At 44.5% G+C, this 14,736-nt stretch overlaps 1 protein-coding gene across 1 annotated transcript in view; it reads right to left on the bottom strand.

Annotated features, from left to right (window-relative positions):
* MMS22L (MMS22 like, DNA repair protein) overlaps positions 1–14,736 on the bottom strand; it is a 534,885-nt gene that overhangs the window by 370,643 nt on the left and 149,506 nt on the right. Inside the window, exon 8 of the mRNA XM_085611124.1 lies at positions 12,349–12,462. Within this exon, the coding sequence (XP_085467250.1) occupies positions 12,349–12,462 (114 nt within the window). The remainder of the gene's footprint in view (positions 1–12,348; positions 12,463–14,736) is intronic.

Here is a 14,736-nt window from a genome sequence, read left to right as displayed (position 1 = left end):
ATGCACCTCGCTTCTTACTGCTGCGTTTTTTGCTGCGGGTATCCTATAGGGTTTTTGTTTCTCTATCCGGTGTTCGGCAAGAGAGGTCTTCCCTGGGATATCCGAAAAAACGTGTGCGAAAGGGAACAGCGTTTGGCCAAGCTCCTCCTTCATGTCATGTGTGAGGTCCTTGTTGACCACGAGTTGTCCTAGTGTAGACTCGCTGGGGGAGGAAGTTGGCAATGAGAGGTGGGCCGTTTTAGGCAGGAGACCCAACCATTTTTTTAACATGTTGATATGGTAGCATTGCACTCGATTTGGAGATATCTGGACCCGGTACGTGGTATTGCCCAAAGTTTCCAATACCGGGTATGGGCCTAGCCACTCACTTTGAAACTTCCGGGTGGAGGAGGGGAGTTGAACCAACACCCAATCACCGACCGACAGTTTCCTCCATTTCTTTCCCTGGTCGTAATATTTCTTTTGTTCAGTCCTACTCTTCTCCAGGTTGGAGTAGGCGAGGTCCCTCAGTTTTCCTAATTTTGACCTCAGCTGCTGTGTATATTCTAACAGGGATCGCTGGTCATTCTCCTCTTCGGTTTCCCAGGCATGCTTGGTCATCTCCAAGAGAGACCTGGGTTGTCGCCCGTACAGCATTTCGAATGTGGAACAGCCCAGGCTGCTTTGTACCTGCGCGTGTAACACATACAGTGCCAATGGTAGGAGGCGATCCCACTCCTTGCCCTCGAGAGTGAGCATTTTATTCAAAGTGGTTTTTAAGGAGCGGTTGCACCTCTCGACCAGGCCATCTGTCTGGGGGTGAAATACTGAGGTACGCAGACGTTGAAGATCCAGGGACCGACAGACTTCCTTCATTAGTCTGGAGACGAAGGGTGTCCCTTGGTCCGTCAATATTTCTTTGGGGAAGCCCACTCTGGAGAATAGTTCCAAGAATTTCTCAGCAATGTTTTTGGTAGTAGGTGCTCGAAGAGGGAAGGCTTCTGGGAATCTCGTGGCATAATCGACGATTACCAATGCATAGAGGTGTCCTTTGGTGGTCTTCGGCAGAGGGCCTATTAAATCCATACCGACCCTCTCAAAAGGGGTTCCAATTATCGGCATAGGTTGAAGGGGGACTGCTGGGGGCCGTTGCATGTTCTTTTTCTGGCAAATTTCACAAGTTTGGCAATACCTTTGGATGTCTTTATAGATCCCTGTCCAAAGAAAATGGCGTAATACGCTCTCTGTTGTTTTCTCTGCCCCCAAGTGTCCAGCTGTGAGGTGGGCATGAGAAAAAAACTATCTGCTCCCGGAAGGGTACGGGGACCAATAGCTGCCTTGGTTCTCCGGGGCCTCCTTCGCGGTATAAAAGGTCCTTGTTGATCAAAAAGCGGGGGAAAACAGGGGATGAGTTACCCTGGTTGTTGTGGGCTGTCTCCCAGGCGTTGAAAAGAGTGGCATCATTAGCTTGGGAAAAGCGAAAACTGTGGTCGAACAACCAGGGGCCGGGTGTAAGGAAGGCCGGAAGGGGGTTTCCCTGATCAGCTGTTTGTTTGCCTACCTTCTCTTGAAACAAGGAGAGGGAATCAGGATTGTCAACCCCTAGAATGATATCCTCAGGTAATGAATCAACTACTCCCACCCGTACCGAACAAGGGTTTCTGTCTAGAGGGACCATAGTGACCTGTGCAAGGGGATATGGCTTTACATCTCCGAGTACGCAACGGATGTTAACTATGGTGTCAGGGACGTATTGGGTGGGAAGAATCAGGGCCTTTTATACTACCGACTGTTTACACCCCGAGTCTAGCAAGGCTTTTACCAAATTTCCATTCACCTGTACACGTACGTAAAAGGATGACCCCATCTCTGCAGAATACATTACGGCCTTCGGGATGTACCCCACCTCCATAGGCTCATCCGCTGTTTTCTTTCTCGGACATAGACGGGCAATGTGGCCCCAGTCACCACACTCAAAACATTGCGGTCCCCTAAATGTAGGCATCTCCGCTCTGGTAGGTTTAGATCTTGGAAAGTCCATCCAGGGTTTCGGTTTCTTCTCCGATTTAGGGGGTAGGCTGGTTTTGGTTTTCTCATTGTCCCACACCTGAGTTCTGGGTTGCGCTCTTGAATAATTTGCGGCCATCTCGATGGCTTGTTCGGGAGAGAGGTTGAAATGTTGCTTGAGCCACCTCTGGGTACTATATGGAAGAGCTTCCATTAATTATTCCAGGTACACCCTATTCATTATTTCCTCTTTGGTACTAGAGGCTGGCTTGAGCCATTTATCTGCTTCCATCTTCAGTCGGAAAATAATGTTTTCGGATTCTCGCCTGGTACCCCCCTTTCCTTGCGAAACCGTACTCTATAGGCTTCAGCATCCAGACCTAAATGGTCCAGTATCACCTCTTTAATCTCTTGTAGGGGGTGTTCCCTGTGGCATTGGCGATTTGGTATGCTGACTGGGCTTCACCAGTCAGGAGGGGTGCCAGGAAAAACTGCCATTTCTCCTCGGCCATCCACATGCTCTGGCGGCCCGCTTGAAATTCAATAAAAAGGCGTCTGGATCTTCCCCGGTTATATACTTTTGGAGCGATATACCAGAGGGGTTGTTAGAGGGGGCACGTCTCTCAAGTGGAACAGAGGGGCTGGGGTCATGCACCACCTTCTGCAGACTCTCTATCTGGGCTGTAATAGTATTTTTGAATACCTCACGGTCTGCTTGTGCAGACGTCATTTGTCTCTCAACTGCCCATTCTAATTTTTCTTGACCTTTAATGAGGTGTTGGATCACCGCCTCCATCGTAGATTGACTGATGGTTTAAGATGTTAATCCCACTTCTGACACGTTGTGGCGTGGTAGGATTAACAAGTCGTGAGGCAGGTCTGCTTAGATAGGGTTTTATTGAACGGAAGACATGCTTGTGCCGACTTGTTAGTCTTTCCGTGGCAAACTGGGTGGAATCCGTTTTGCTGGCTGCTTTTCGCCTTCTCTGAGGGGTTTCCGTTTCGTTTTCCTGCTTTCAGGGACCAATCTCTGGGCTCCGACCGGATCCGTCAAGCGAGGAACGGTTTACGGGAGAAAAAGGAAAACAAAAGTGTCAGGATGTTGTCCGGTGTATTTCACTGACAAGAGGAACCGGGAGTGAAGGAGACACCACACTCTGTGCACGTTGTGAAGCAAAAGGGTGAACAACTGGATATGAAGGTCAAGTGCTCGGGTGGGGAACCAGTGTGGCGTGAGGGTTAAAATCAGGGATTGCAGGGCTCACGGCTTAGACGGTCGGATGAGCCCTCCTCCCAACCCACCCTGAGAACTTATCTCGTACCTGTGCCAGCCACGCTCCTCCGGGAGCGTGGCTCGGCGATGCGTGGGGACGTTGGCCTCCCGGCTTCTCCTCAGCGGCTGATGGTCTTGTTCCTCGCTCTCCTTCGTCCTCGTCGTCTGTTTCACGATGCACCCGAAATGCTCCGGCTCCCGACTCTACTTCCTCCGCTCCGGTGGTGACACACACAGTCTTCCAGGATTCCCCTGTTCTTATTGGTGGAAATGCACTGACGTCGGCCAGAGGCGGAGTCTCATCAAAGTGAAAGCCCCAGTTAAAGGAACAGTCTCCAGGTTCTGTCTCCGTGGGTGACAATAAAGTTGTGGATTGTGGCCAGTCATCCTGCTGTGAGGAAACAAGAGGGAGAGGTGGAGGCACTGCAGACCACCATTCGGCATCGGGTTCACGCAGCGAGCCCGCCCCGTCACAGGGGTGTTTCACTAAGAATTAAACACCAGCCTTGCATGGGCTAGTCAGGATACAGGGGCGTCAGCAGGGTAGATGGAGTCTATTTTAGCGCCAAGACACTCTTGTGAGTAGCTGTGCGCTCTATAAATACATTCATTCATTCTATAAATGTATTCATTCATTTAGTACCATACAATGCTTTCAGAAAAAAGGCTGGAGTGTTGCTGCTAGGACCACTAGGAATTATTGTCCATCTCCACTCCACTTGAAACATCGTTACTTAGCTGTAATCCATTCTCCAGTAATGGCACCTTTTCTAGATTCACATGTGTAAACCATCCACACACGAATTCACTGGTAATATCACATACAGCAGTAAGCAGTATTAAATGAACATATTTCATTCAACATTATATTTTTAGAAGCCCGTTCTCCTCAATGTAAATTACTAAATTTCAGACAATGAACGGAATGTGCACTAAACTACACTCCTTCTAAAGGTCACCACACCTTAGATTTTTAAGGACTAATGTGTAAGACTACCTTAAAACAATTCAAAGGAAGGGGGCTGGGAAGGGAGGGTGCTACGAGTGGAACTATAACACAGCTGAGGAACTGCAGTTATATGTATGTAACTCACTTCTTCAGAAATTAAGTCTTTGTAATGACATGCTTGAATCATATCAGTAATCAGACTAAGGAAAGGTGTGTGAAGCTCAACTTATATATGCACTAATAGTCTCTTGGGGTCTACATATTGAGGCAACAGAGGCTGGCTTATAAAGTAGCAGCTTCTCCATGTTGCTGTTCTACAGACAGCTATGAGCACAACCCTACCACAATGATATCCATTCAAGTCAATTAGCTCATAGAGCTATGACAGTTATTCGTTCTGCGATCCATCTTACAAGAAAAGAGCACCTGGAAACTCTATTCCTGCTTAGGTAAAACTTGAGACAGTATCTTATGCCCAAACACACATGGTAAGAAATTGTTAAAAAAAAAATTATACCATCTTTCCAACTACGTTTTTGAACACCAATTCCTTGAGATGACATTCTGTTTTTTTGGTTTTTGTTTTAGTTATAAACTTAGAATGCGTTCTAGTATGGACCTAAGATACATTTATTTCTTTATGGAATAAAGCCTTCATATATCTTGCATACCCTGAGAATGCTAAAGTTAATAAAAGAGCGATTTTCCAAGCTAAAAACTCTGAATAAGGAACCCATAAGCTTAATGAAAACTATATATAGCTCCCATGAACCAGCACTTTAATGATCAGTAAGAAAGTACAGAGGGACTGGTATTTTTTGTTCGAATTTTTTGCGAATAAATTCAGAAGCACTTTGCTCCACCTTCAGCAGCGATTGTTATTCACCTTTCATTTATGTCAGAAATCTTTGCCCTAAGTGAAGGAGTCTGCAAAGTTGTACACCTTTCTTAGAAGATGCTGTACGACAAATTGAAATGCAGCTCTTGATGGACCAAGGTACTATGCCTATGCACATAATGTGTAAGACTTAGTGCAACTTATGTCTCAATGCTACAGAAAAGGTAATGTTTGTTTTTTAGCATCAATTATCGATTAAAGTCCAAACACAATTTGGACATTTTTTACTTTTATTTTGAAAAATATAGCTGTAGCCCTGTTTGTAACTGAAACATGGCTCAACAAAAGTTAATGCCCGATATAGTTCTTCTATATCAGGCATATATACTACTGTATGATTAGACACAACTGCATTGAAAGACAGGGTGTGGGGGTCGTGCCCTTGTGTTTAAATCAGATGTCACCCGTTCTACCTTCGACCTTCAGGTTCCTGAGAGCAAAAGCCTTATTTTGTTCTCTTACGTTTTTGCACAACTGTCCTACTTGGACTCATCTACCGGCCTCCTGGCCCAGGCCTAAAATTCTCTCATTATCTTCCTGGGGCTATTGCACCACATGCTCTAAAATGATAATATTTTAGGGAACTTAACCTCAACTTCGATGAAAATCTTTGCACTCTTGTGGTCAATTTTATGAATGATCTTGAAGCTATTCAGCTATTACGTGTTTTGCTGGCCATGTCCTTCCTTGATCCAATGTTGAAAACATGACCAATCTTGTAGTAGATCCACCTATTCCTCCTGTATGGATACATCATTAAGCTATAACAATTTCCAACTCACGGGGCATTGTGACCACTCCCAATCCTGGTCTGTCCATATCGACTAGATGCTGGTCCAAACTCTCCCCATCAGGTTTTTGTGATCTTCTCCAGGCAACCAAACCTAGTCTTACCTTAACAATAGAGGAAGCTGATAAGGCAGTGAATATTTGGACTACTACCAGCCTAATACTTGGTCCATTATATGGTGGCTAGGCGCCTGGTGATCTTTTCCATTTCCTAAGCCTACTGTAAAAACGAGGGCTTCTGGTTTGACCACAATCGAACCATGAACCAATAAATAAAGACTCTACCCGCATGCTGCTTTGGTGTACTGAGGTGCCTTAAGAAAGAAATATGGTTCCTCCCATGATCCACCCAGGAAACCATAGTACAGGCTAACATCAAGTCTCGTTTGGACTAGGGAAACATCCTTTATCTGAGTATTTCCAGGACACTACTGAGACATCTCCAAACAATACAAAATGCTGAGGCCCGCATGCTTATGCAGGCTCCAAAACATTACGTCACCGACCTGCAATGGTTGCCGGTCAACACACAAACTCAAGGCCCTCTGTTTTGCCAACATAGGCCCACACTAGCTTCAATACCTCATCCAGCCATATACTCTCTCTAGGGCTCTCAGATCTACTAACTTAAGGCTGGCCTTTGTTCGAGAATCAAAAGACAAAACAGGGAGGCCGCTACTTCAGATACCTGACCCCCAAACGTTGGAACAGAATACCATTTCACCTGCATCAGAGCCCCACTTAAGCAATGTTCAGGAAGCACTTGGAGACCAGGCAACACTACCCAGGTACTTGCATGTCAGTTCCAATGCCACTCTCCCGTACAATCAGCACTGGGATGCCCTGTTAGGGCTGGAATGCCCTCTATCAATCTAACAAATAAAGACAGACCAAATTCATATCAAATTCATGCTGCACTCCTATCCAATTCTTTTTTATGAGTGGTTGGAAGAGGTGAGAGGAGTTTGGACAAGGGAGGAACAGTACAAGCAACTGGCCAACCTGGAGAAGAACTGGTATGATGCTCATTTATGCCAAAACACCAGCCACTGAAAAGCCCACTGTAACTAGCTGCTAAGTAGTTCTATTCCAAGTCAGGTGCACTTACTAGTATTAGAAAGTTGTGGCAACACCTGAAACCTCCTTAAATTCAAGGAGGTGCTCTGACCCGAGATTAAACTATTCTGATCCATGTGGATCATGCTTGGTAATCCCGAAGCAGTCCCTGAGCTAGGATTTTGGTCAAAAGTTTCTAGTCTTACTTAGTATTGCAAGGGGGCTGCATGATGAGTCATCAAGGGGTTCCTATTAAGCGTGGGCAATGACAGAATTAGGCCTCTCTTTTCCATGGGTCAAGCTCCTGGCCAGGACAGCACATAATGATGACAATTTAGGAATAAGCTGATCCACATATATAGAGTAAAACTCTACAAGAAGCCAATACAAGCTTGGAGTTTTTCCGATAGTTATTTCACACAGAGCTCACTTCATCTATTGATTTATGGTCGGCTCATCCATCTCTTTTCTCAACTCTTCTCGACTCATGCCACCCTGACTTCCACAGGAAGAGCTCTAACAGCTCCATGGCAGGATTTGTTTAAGTGCTGTACATCTTGTGGTAGTACTCATGAAAGGTTGAGTGTATATCCTTTTGGGTATACACTACGGAGTCACGAGTCGGGCTGACTGCTGCAATAGGAGCCCCACATGTTCCTTACTAGTGAGCCACTAAAGTAACCTACCAGCCCTGTCCCATTCAGCTTTTGTTCTTACCGCATAAGCGTCGTGGTCAATACATCACAACTTTTGCATACCGTCTGCATGCTTTTCCACTGGCCTTGTTGAATGGTTCCGCTTGAGTAGTTAATGTTTGTGGAGGCCTTTTCCAAATGTGCTAAGGAGTTTCCCATCATCTGCAGATGTCAATATATTCTGATTGAGTCACTGATGTTTGTAATTGGGCGGAGCAGAGTATGTGGTCTAAACACACACGGAGGTTGCGTGATGGTGAGCAAAAAGATTATTCCACGATTTCTGGGTTTCTGGATTGCCAAACTTTAACTAATGACCAAAATGACAGTAATTGTATCAGTGTTTTCACATTGTGGATTGTCGGGATGCCATCCAACAAGGCCATGGATGCGAGGCAGAGAGATATGACCTATCAAGGTTGGCATCTAGCACTGAGATGAAGTCACAATGTATTCTCCATGGTAGGTATGCCCATTTCAATAAAAGTCTGAGTTTGGAGCATAAACACTACAGCACCATCTCGTTTGCTATCAAATCGGATGTATCTCCCTTCTGCGTAGATTTTGCTGGTTCCAGGTGCAAAGGGAATCCCTTCTTTCACCCAGATAAGCGCATGTCAAATAATTTGTATAGAAGATCTGCTCCCCCAACATTGTTGTAATTTCGGTCCCTTGACTGCTGTCATGTGGTTTTCACATATTAAGGCTATATGTGCCTTCCTCCATTTAAGGAATGAGTGATTTGTATACCTTTTACTCATTATATCCATTCCAGGTGACAAACGTATAGTTAGCAGGAATTTTCATGACGTTATTCCGAGAATGCTCCCTGACAAGGGCCCTCATTAACAACTGTATGAATGTATCGAGGGGGGGCCGCCTACTGTGCTGCAGTTTGTGGCCTGCACATATTACCAAATGTTTCTTCACCTGTTTAGAACTAGTTCTCAACTCCCCACCCCAGGACAGAGTAAATTACCAGACATCCAGACCGAAAAGTGAAACTGGAAAATAATGTTCTCATTTTAGTCATTGCTATCGACTTAGAGGAAGGAGGGGGCAGGTTACATGACTGTCTTTGGAAATCATGCTCCTGATTGTTGCCCATAACTTCATCTAGACTTATGCTTGCATGGCCAGAGCTCCAACCCAATTTATTATTCTCTAGAATACTAGAAATGGGGTCCTAAGATAAAGCCACAAAGGATACTAATGTGCCTTAAGGCAAGTAGAAAAAAATGCCAGACCTAATTTTCCACTTCAGTACGCCCGTTTCTCTTTATCAACAGATGCAATAAGGAAGAGCTGGCTGAGTCGTTGACTCAGAGTCATCTGCTGTGGACAATTTATCATTCTGGCCTCCAATGCCTGCACTGCCGTAAGTGCTCTCTGCATCCAGAGGGGTCTTCTCAGAGAGGGGCGAGAACATCTCCCACGCCAATGAGATTGAGGTTGAGATGAGGCTAGTATTGCATTTCGGTCCTTTCTCCCAATGCTTCTCGACCCAGTCCAAGACATCCTCGATTTCTGTGAAAAAAATGTGATTGGCTAATATTTTGAATTTGGCAGGAAAAAGCCGAGCATATTTCATGTCTCTCAATTGGCGTTTAACCCCAATGTGTAGTCCAGAAAGGGTATGGTTTTTCAGCCTTCGTTTCTAAGTGCACAGCCTTCCTTGATGACTGCAAAATTATGTACTTGTCGTCAACGTTCAGGATGTTCGCTACAATCAAATTCGGTGAAGCCCTGAGGGTGGTGCAGGGGTACAACCAGCTAGGACTGTGTGGGCTATCCCAACTGTGAATAAGGGAGAAAGTCCACCTCTTTCACCAGCAGATCTCAATGGACTGAGTTTCAAAGTGCTATCTGAGACCTTGAGCATGTCAACAATATGAAAAATGTTGCATCTCGCACTTTTCTATTTCAGCTCTTCCTTGTAAGTAGCTTTAGGGATTCAGGGTACAAATTGTGCAACAAAGTCTCGTTGACGCCAACCCTTTGTCAATTCCAAAATTTTGATGTGCAAATGTCTTTTTTTTTGGTTGACCAGTGATCTTGAGTAAAGAGGTTATGTAAAAGCAACCCAGCCATTCAATGAGGAATCTGTAGCTAGAATAAACTGACAGCCCAACTCTTTGAAATAGACACCTCTCAAAACATTTGAAGCATCCTGCCATAAGCAGTGCTGCCTTCAGTACAGGACAATGACGAGTGTGATGCAGAAGGACGTGGTCACTAAAAAAAGGACCTATATAATCTTCTGGTCTTAAAGTAAGTCTTTCTAACGCAGTGGTTAGGTCCATTTATTTTTGTTTTTTATACTCAGTGGTGTAAGCCTTAGCTTGACAGGTGTCAGTCAAGCAACCACATATTTAAGATTCTGCCTTAGCAAGAACAAATATTTCTCCATGATTAGGTCTAATTGTTAAAATATTCAATGGTTGCAAGTGTGAGAACCTTCGATGGACATCACTTTCATAAGCTAGTCACCACACTAAAGAAAGAAGCAAAGGCCTTCCTGGAAGCTCTATTGGTGTTTGGAATTGTTCTGGCTTGAAGACAGCATAGCAGCCAAGGCTAGGTCCAATTGAGGCTAGATTAGAATGATTCTCATGTTGGGCTGTACGCCGCAAATAAATCTGTTATCCCGAGCATTCTATGCACATCACCATGTGTTTGTTGATAACTTTTGTTCCCATTGTTTGAATGGGTTGTTGAATTAGGTTTCTTTTTAGTTTGCTGTGTACTGAGAAATGTATGCATGGTACGGATGATGTAACATAGGTCCCGCAGTCTGACGATACCTGCATGTCAAATTGCACTGATTATACACCAGATGTGCTGATCGGAATCAGGTAACGAATATGTTGTAGTCTTGGCAAATACCAGATAATCAAAGCTTCACAACAGAACCTGGCATTAATACATTGGATATGCCAAGTGTTAATAAATGGGATCTTTTCAAGTTAGGGTTTTTCTATTGTGGGGACTAAGAATGATTAATTTAAGTTGGTTCCAATAAAGTTTGAGCCATGACTTGATTTTGCTGGACCACCAGAAACATTTAGGGCCCTATTACGAGTCTGGTGGCCCGAGGACCGCCAGACTGGTGTTGGTGCGGCGGTGGAGGATCCAGATCGATTACGACTCGGGCAGTCGGACTGCCCTGGGATCGCCGACTCCACTAGGGAACCGCCGTTCCCTGGCGTAGGAGCGGCAGTCAGAAGGCACAATATGCTTGGTGGGACTGCCACATTCCCGCCAAGCACATTACAAGTTCTCCCAGCCAGGCTTTTCATGGTTGTTCCACTGCCAGGAAACCAAGGGCCCCCCCGTGCCTCAAACATATGTGGATGCACACACAGGGGAACAACATGCCCCCCCCCCCCCTGTGTGCATGCACATAGGTTCCTGCAAGGCATGGACATTCGAGTTCATGCCGTGCAGGAACCTTGTAGTACGTCCCATTGTGTTGCCTTCTTTAATGGCACCGCTCACTTTAAAAGACGCACTGCCATGGGACTGCCACGCCGCCAACCTGCCAGACTCCGAAAAAGTTGTAATCTGGTGGGCAGGCGGCACGAGCTTTGGCGGAGCGGTGGCGTGGGGGTTTGCACTGCCGCGCCACCGCTCCGTCAAAATCTCGTAATCAGGGCCTTAGTACTCTTGCTGAGGGAAGTCGATCAGGAAATGACTGCGTGGGTAAATTGATGCTAAAGACTAAATATAAGAATAATGCAATTAGATTGTTTCCTGTAGAATCCACATTACGACATAGGAACATGGATAGATTTTCGGAAGAAGGGTGACATATAATGCAAACTGAAAGTTCCTTTGGTCCACACATCTGTTGTAAAAACGCTTGTGTAAAACACAGGATTTTGTTGAAAATGATACTTATAGGTTTCCTCACTCATAACGAAATGGCAATATGGATTGTCTACCACTGGTACACTACTCTTGGTAAATTCTTTACTTTTATGAAATAATTATGAATTCATCTAAACTAAACATGTATAATGTTGTAAATATGTACACTGGAAACTGTCAATTTAATTGTGTTCAAATTTTAAGGTTTTCTTTAAAAAATAAAAAGTATTTTTCTTACGAACTCGTCCCGATAATGTTGATTAGAAAATGTCTGTCTTAAACAATTCATCTATCAGATGGCAGAGTGATGAAACAGAGAAACATTTAGTCTTGAGGAAGACTTGAGAGGAATGGATTATTTTGCCTAAAACGTAACGTCGAAAGATTGTACTAAAATAGTGCAACCTTAAGGCTGTTGCGTTTTATTGGCAGATTCGTTTTCAGGGGAAAAAACTGCAGTTCCATCAGGCTACAAATGGAGTAAGAATTATGGAAGCAATCCTTGTGTATCATGGTTCTTATAAGTTTATGTACATTTATGTTTATTCAGGCAATTATTTTTCTTTTGTAATTATTATTTTTGTAATAATTTGGTTAAAATTTTTCATCAATAATTAAGTTTAGTAATATACATTTTGGATAAAAATCCTGTAAAATATATTGTATTCCTGTTGTTTTCCTATCATATTAGTGCAGGTATCATTTATACACATTTGGCATTGACGGAAAAGTTTTTGATGAAAGCTGGTGAGATTAGGAAGGTGTCGCCAAGACCTGGTTTGTGTTTGGCTTTGCTATGGAATTTAGAAAAAACAAGTGCTCTAGTTCTTACTTCACTCGGAGCTCCTCTGCTTCTATGGTCCACCAGCTGGATAAGAAGAACCCACAATTCTTTGACACATGTGCAGTGGTAGTGGTTGATAGTGAGGGCGTCGGATAACCTAACCTGATTAAAAAGAGAAAGAACAAATCATTTTGGAGTATAGCTGTTAAGTTGATGTCAACCAAGACTACAGTGGTACTCTGTGTTCTTTTCTCGTTTGGATATTTGTGAGGCAATCCGCTCCGTGCATAAATAAAACAATATAGTGGAATACAAGAAAGCACAAATAAGGTATGTGAAATTAGTATTTACATTATATTCACACCCGAAACGCAGACGATGGGTGCACTATATTCAGTGGCGGCTAAAATGTCCCGAGGGTGGTGGTACATTAAAAAGAAATTTTTAAATTATAGGCACTTACCTGCGAGCAAGACATCCTCCTCGGTGGTCTTCTCTCCTCGAGACAGGTAGGCTCCAAACTCCCAAGCAATCCTGGCACTCACTGTTCTCATCATGAGAACAGCGTCGGGGATGGTGAGAACGGCCTCTTTCAGCGCTCACAAGAGCACTGCAGGCTTTTGCTTTCTCCAACGCAGCAGTTGAGAGGTTTAAAATGTGCATGTCTGGCTGGCCGTCACAAGACAGCCGGCCAAATGCACATTTTAAACTTGAGCACACAGCTCCCTGCCTAGGGTGACCAGATTCTCAAAACAAAAAACAGGGACAGGTCACAGACATAGAAGTAGGACTACGGTTTGCAGTGACCATCGACATAATAGTAGGACTATTTGACAGCTGTCATAGACATAGAAAAAGGACTACGACAGCTCCCTCCACAGACCGAGATGAAGCATTACCGACGACAAATCAGAGGTCTTTTATTGGCAGGAACCTTAATTCCATTTAAGCAGACTTTGCCTCAACATTTGCTATAGTTGGTTACCACCCTTGCCTTGAAATTCCAAGTATGTTTTCGTACGGGTTGTGTGCTAAAAAAGAAGTATGTTGTCTGAAGCTGCTGCCTAATAAAAGCACTGGCAGTTACAAGGCTACAAATTAAGCATTGGGAGTGCGACTGAAGCCGTAAGTTTTGTCCTTTACAGTAACATTCCCTTCATATTTACACGGGTTGTGCACAGTTTTTTAATAGTGAAACCAATATTGAATGTAGGTTGCCGTGCTTTATATTATGTAGTGGTGTTTTAAACATAGGGAAAGTGCAATGCTAAATATGAGCTGGTGGTTTCTGGTGCTCAACAGCAGCACCTCATAATCAACAGAAATACTTTGTCTGCAGTCCAGGACACCTGTATTTTTACTGCGTGTATGGAAATTAAATGCTTTGCCCAAAATCACACACTATTGAGCAGCATTTGAGAATGGAACCTGGTTTCCGAGCTCGTACAGTTAGAGGTTTTGTCCTTGAAAGCACATTCACTTCCCATTAACACAAGTTCTGTGCTGCCTGTTAGGCAGGGGGAAAAAAACAGAAGTATGTTGTCTGAAGGTGCTGCCTACTAAAAGCCCCGGCAGTTGTAAGGTTACAAATTAAGAATTGGGAGTGACTGGAGCAAGAAGTTTTGTCCTTTAAAGCACATTTCCTTCATGTTTACACGAGTTGTGCGCTGCCTGTTAGGCAGGTTAAAAAAAGAATTATGCTGTCTGAAGCTGCTGCCTAATAAAAGCCCCGGCAGTTACAAGGTTACAAAGGCTCAACCTAAAAACGGCCATTAAAATACTCACATTGCGGGCTTGTAGGCTGGGAGAGCAAGTCCTATGTGGCTTCAGAAGGATCCTGGCTGAGGCAGCTCTGATGCGGAGGCAGGGTCCCGACGGTGCTGGCAGGGCTGGCGAAGTGTCACAAAGGTTAGTTTCACTTTCGCTGCTGCAGGATTCTGTTGCAGTCCCTCGCTCGCTTTAAGGCAGAGCAGGGTCACACTGGTTGCTGTTTGAATCTTGCTGTAGGCGGTAAAAGAAGGGTCGCGCTGATCACAGGTGGTTCTAACCAGCTGTTGCGCTGATGGCTCGCACGATGATGACGTAGGTGGTGCTGCATGTACAAAGAGAAGGGAAATCTCGAGAGAAAATCTCTCACTTCAAAGGATTTCCCTTCCTGCTACAACGCTCACCTAAGTGGCGTCACGCCTAAAGCAGTGCAAACAGAGCCTGTGCAGATCTATTTTACACTAGTGTGCATGCTCAACCTAAACACTATTAAAAAACCGTGACATTTCTATGTTTAACCTGGACACTGCTCAAAAAACGGGACATTTCACTAATTTGGAGAAAAGTGTCGGGACACTTCTCCAAAACCAGGGACCGTCCGGGGAAAACCGGGACGTCTGGTCACCCTATCCTGCTGCCACTTGGCAGCAATGGCCACGCCCCATCCTG

This window comes from Triturus cristatus, chromosome 6 (genome assembly GCF_964204655.1).
Source record: "Triturus cristatus chromosome 6, aTriCri1.1, whole genome shotgun sequence".
Taxonomy (NCBI): Eukaryota; Metazoa; Chordata; class Amphibia; order Caudata; family Salamandridae; genus Triturus; species Triturus cristatus.
The sequence above is the reverse complement of the archived record's forward strand: the minus strand, read 5'-3'. Positions and strand labels throughout refer to the sequence as shown.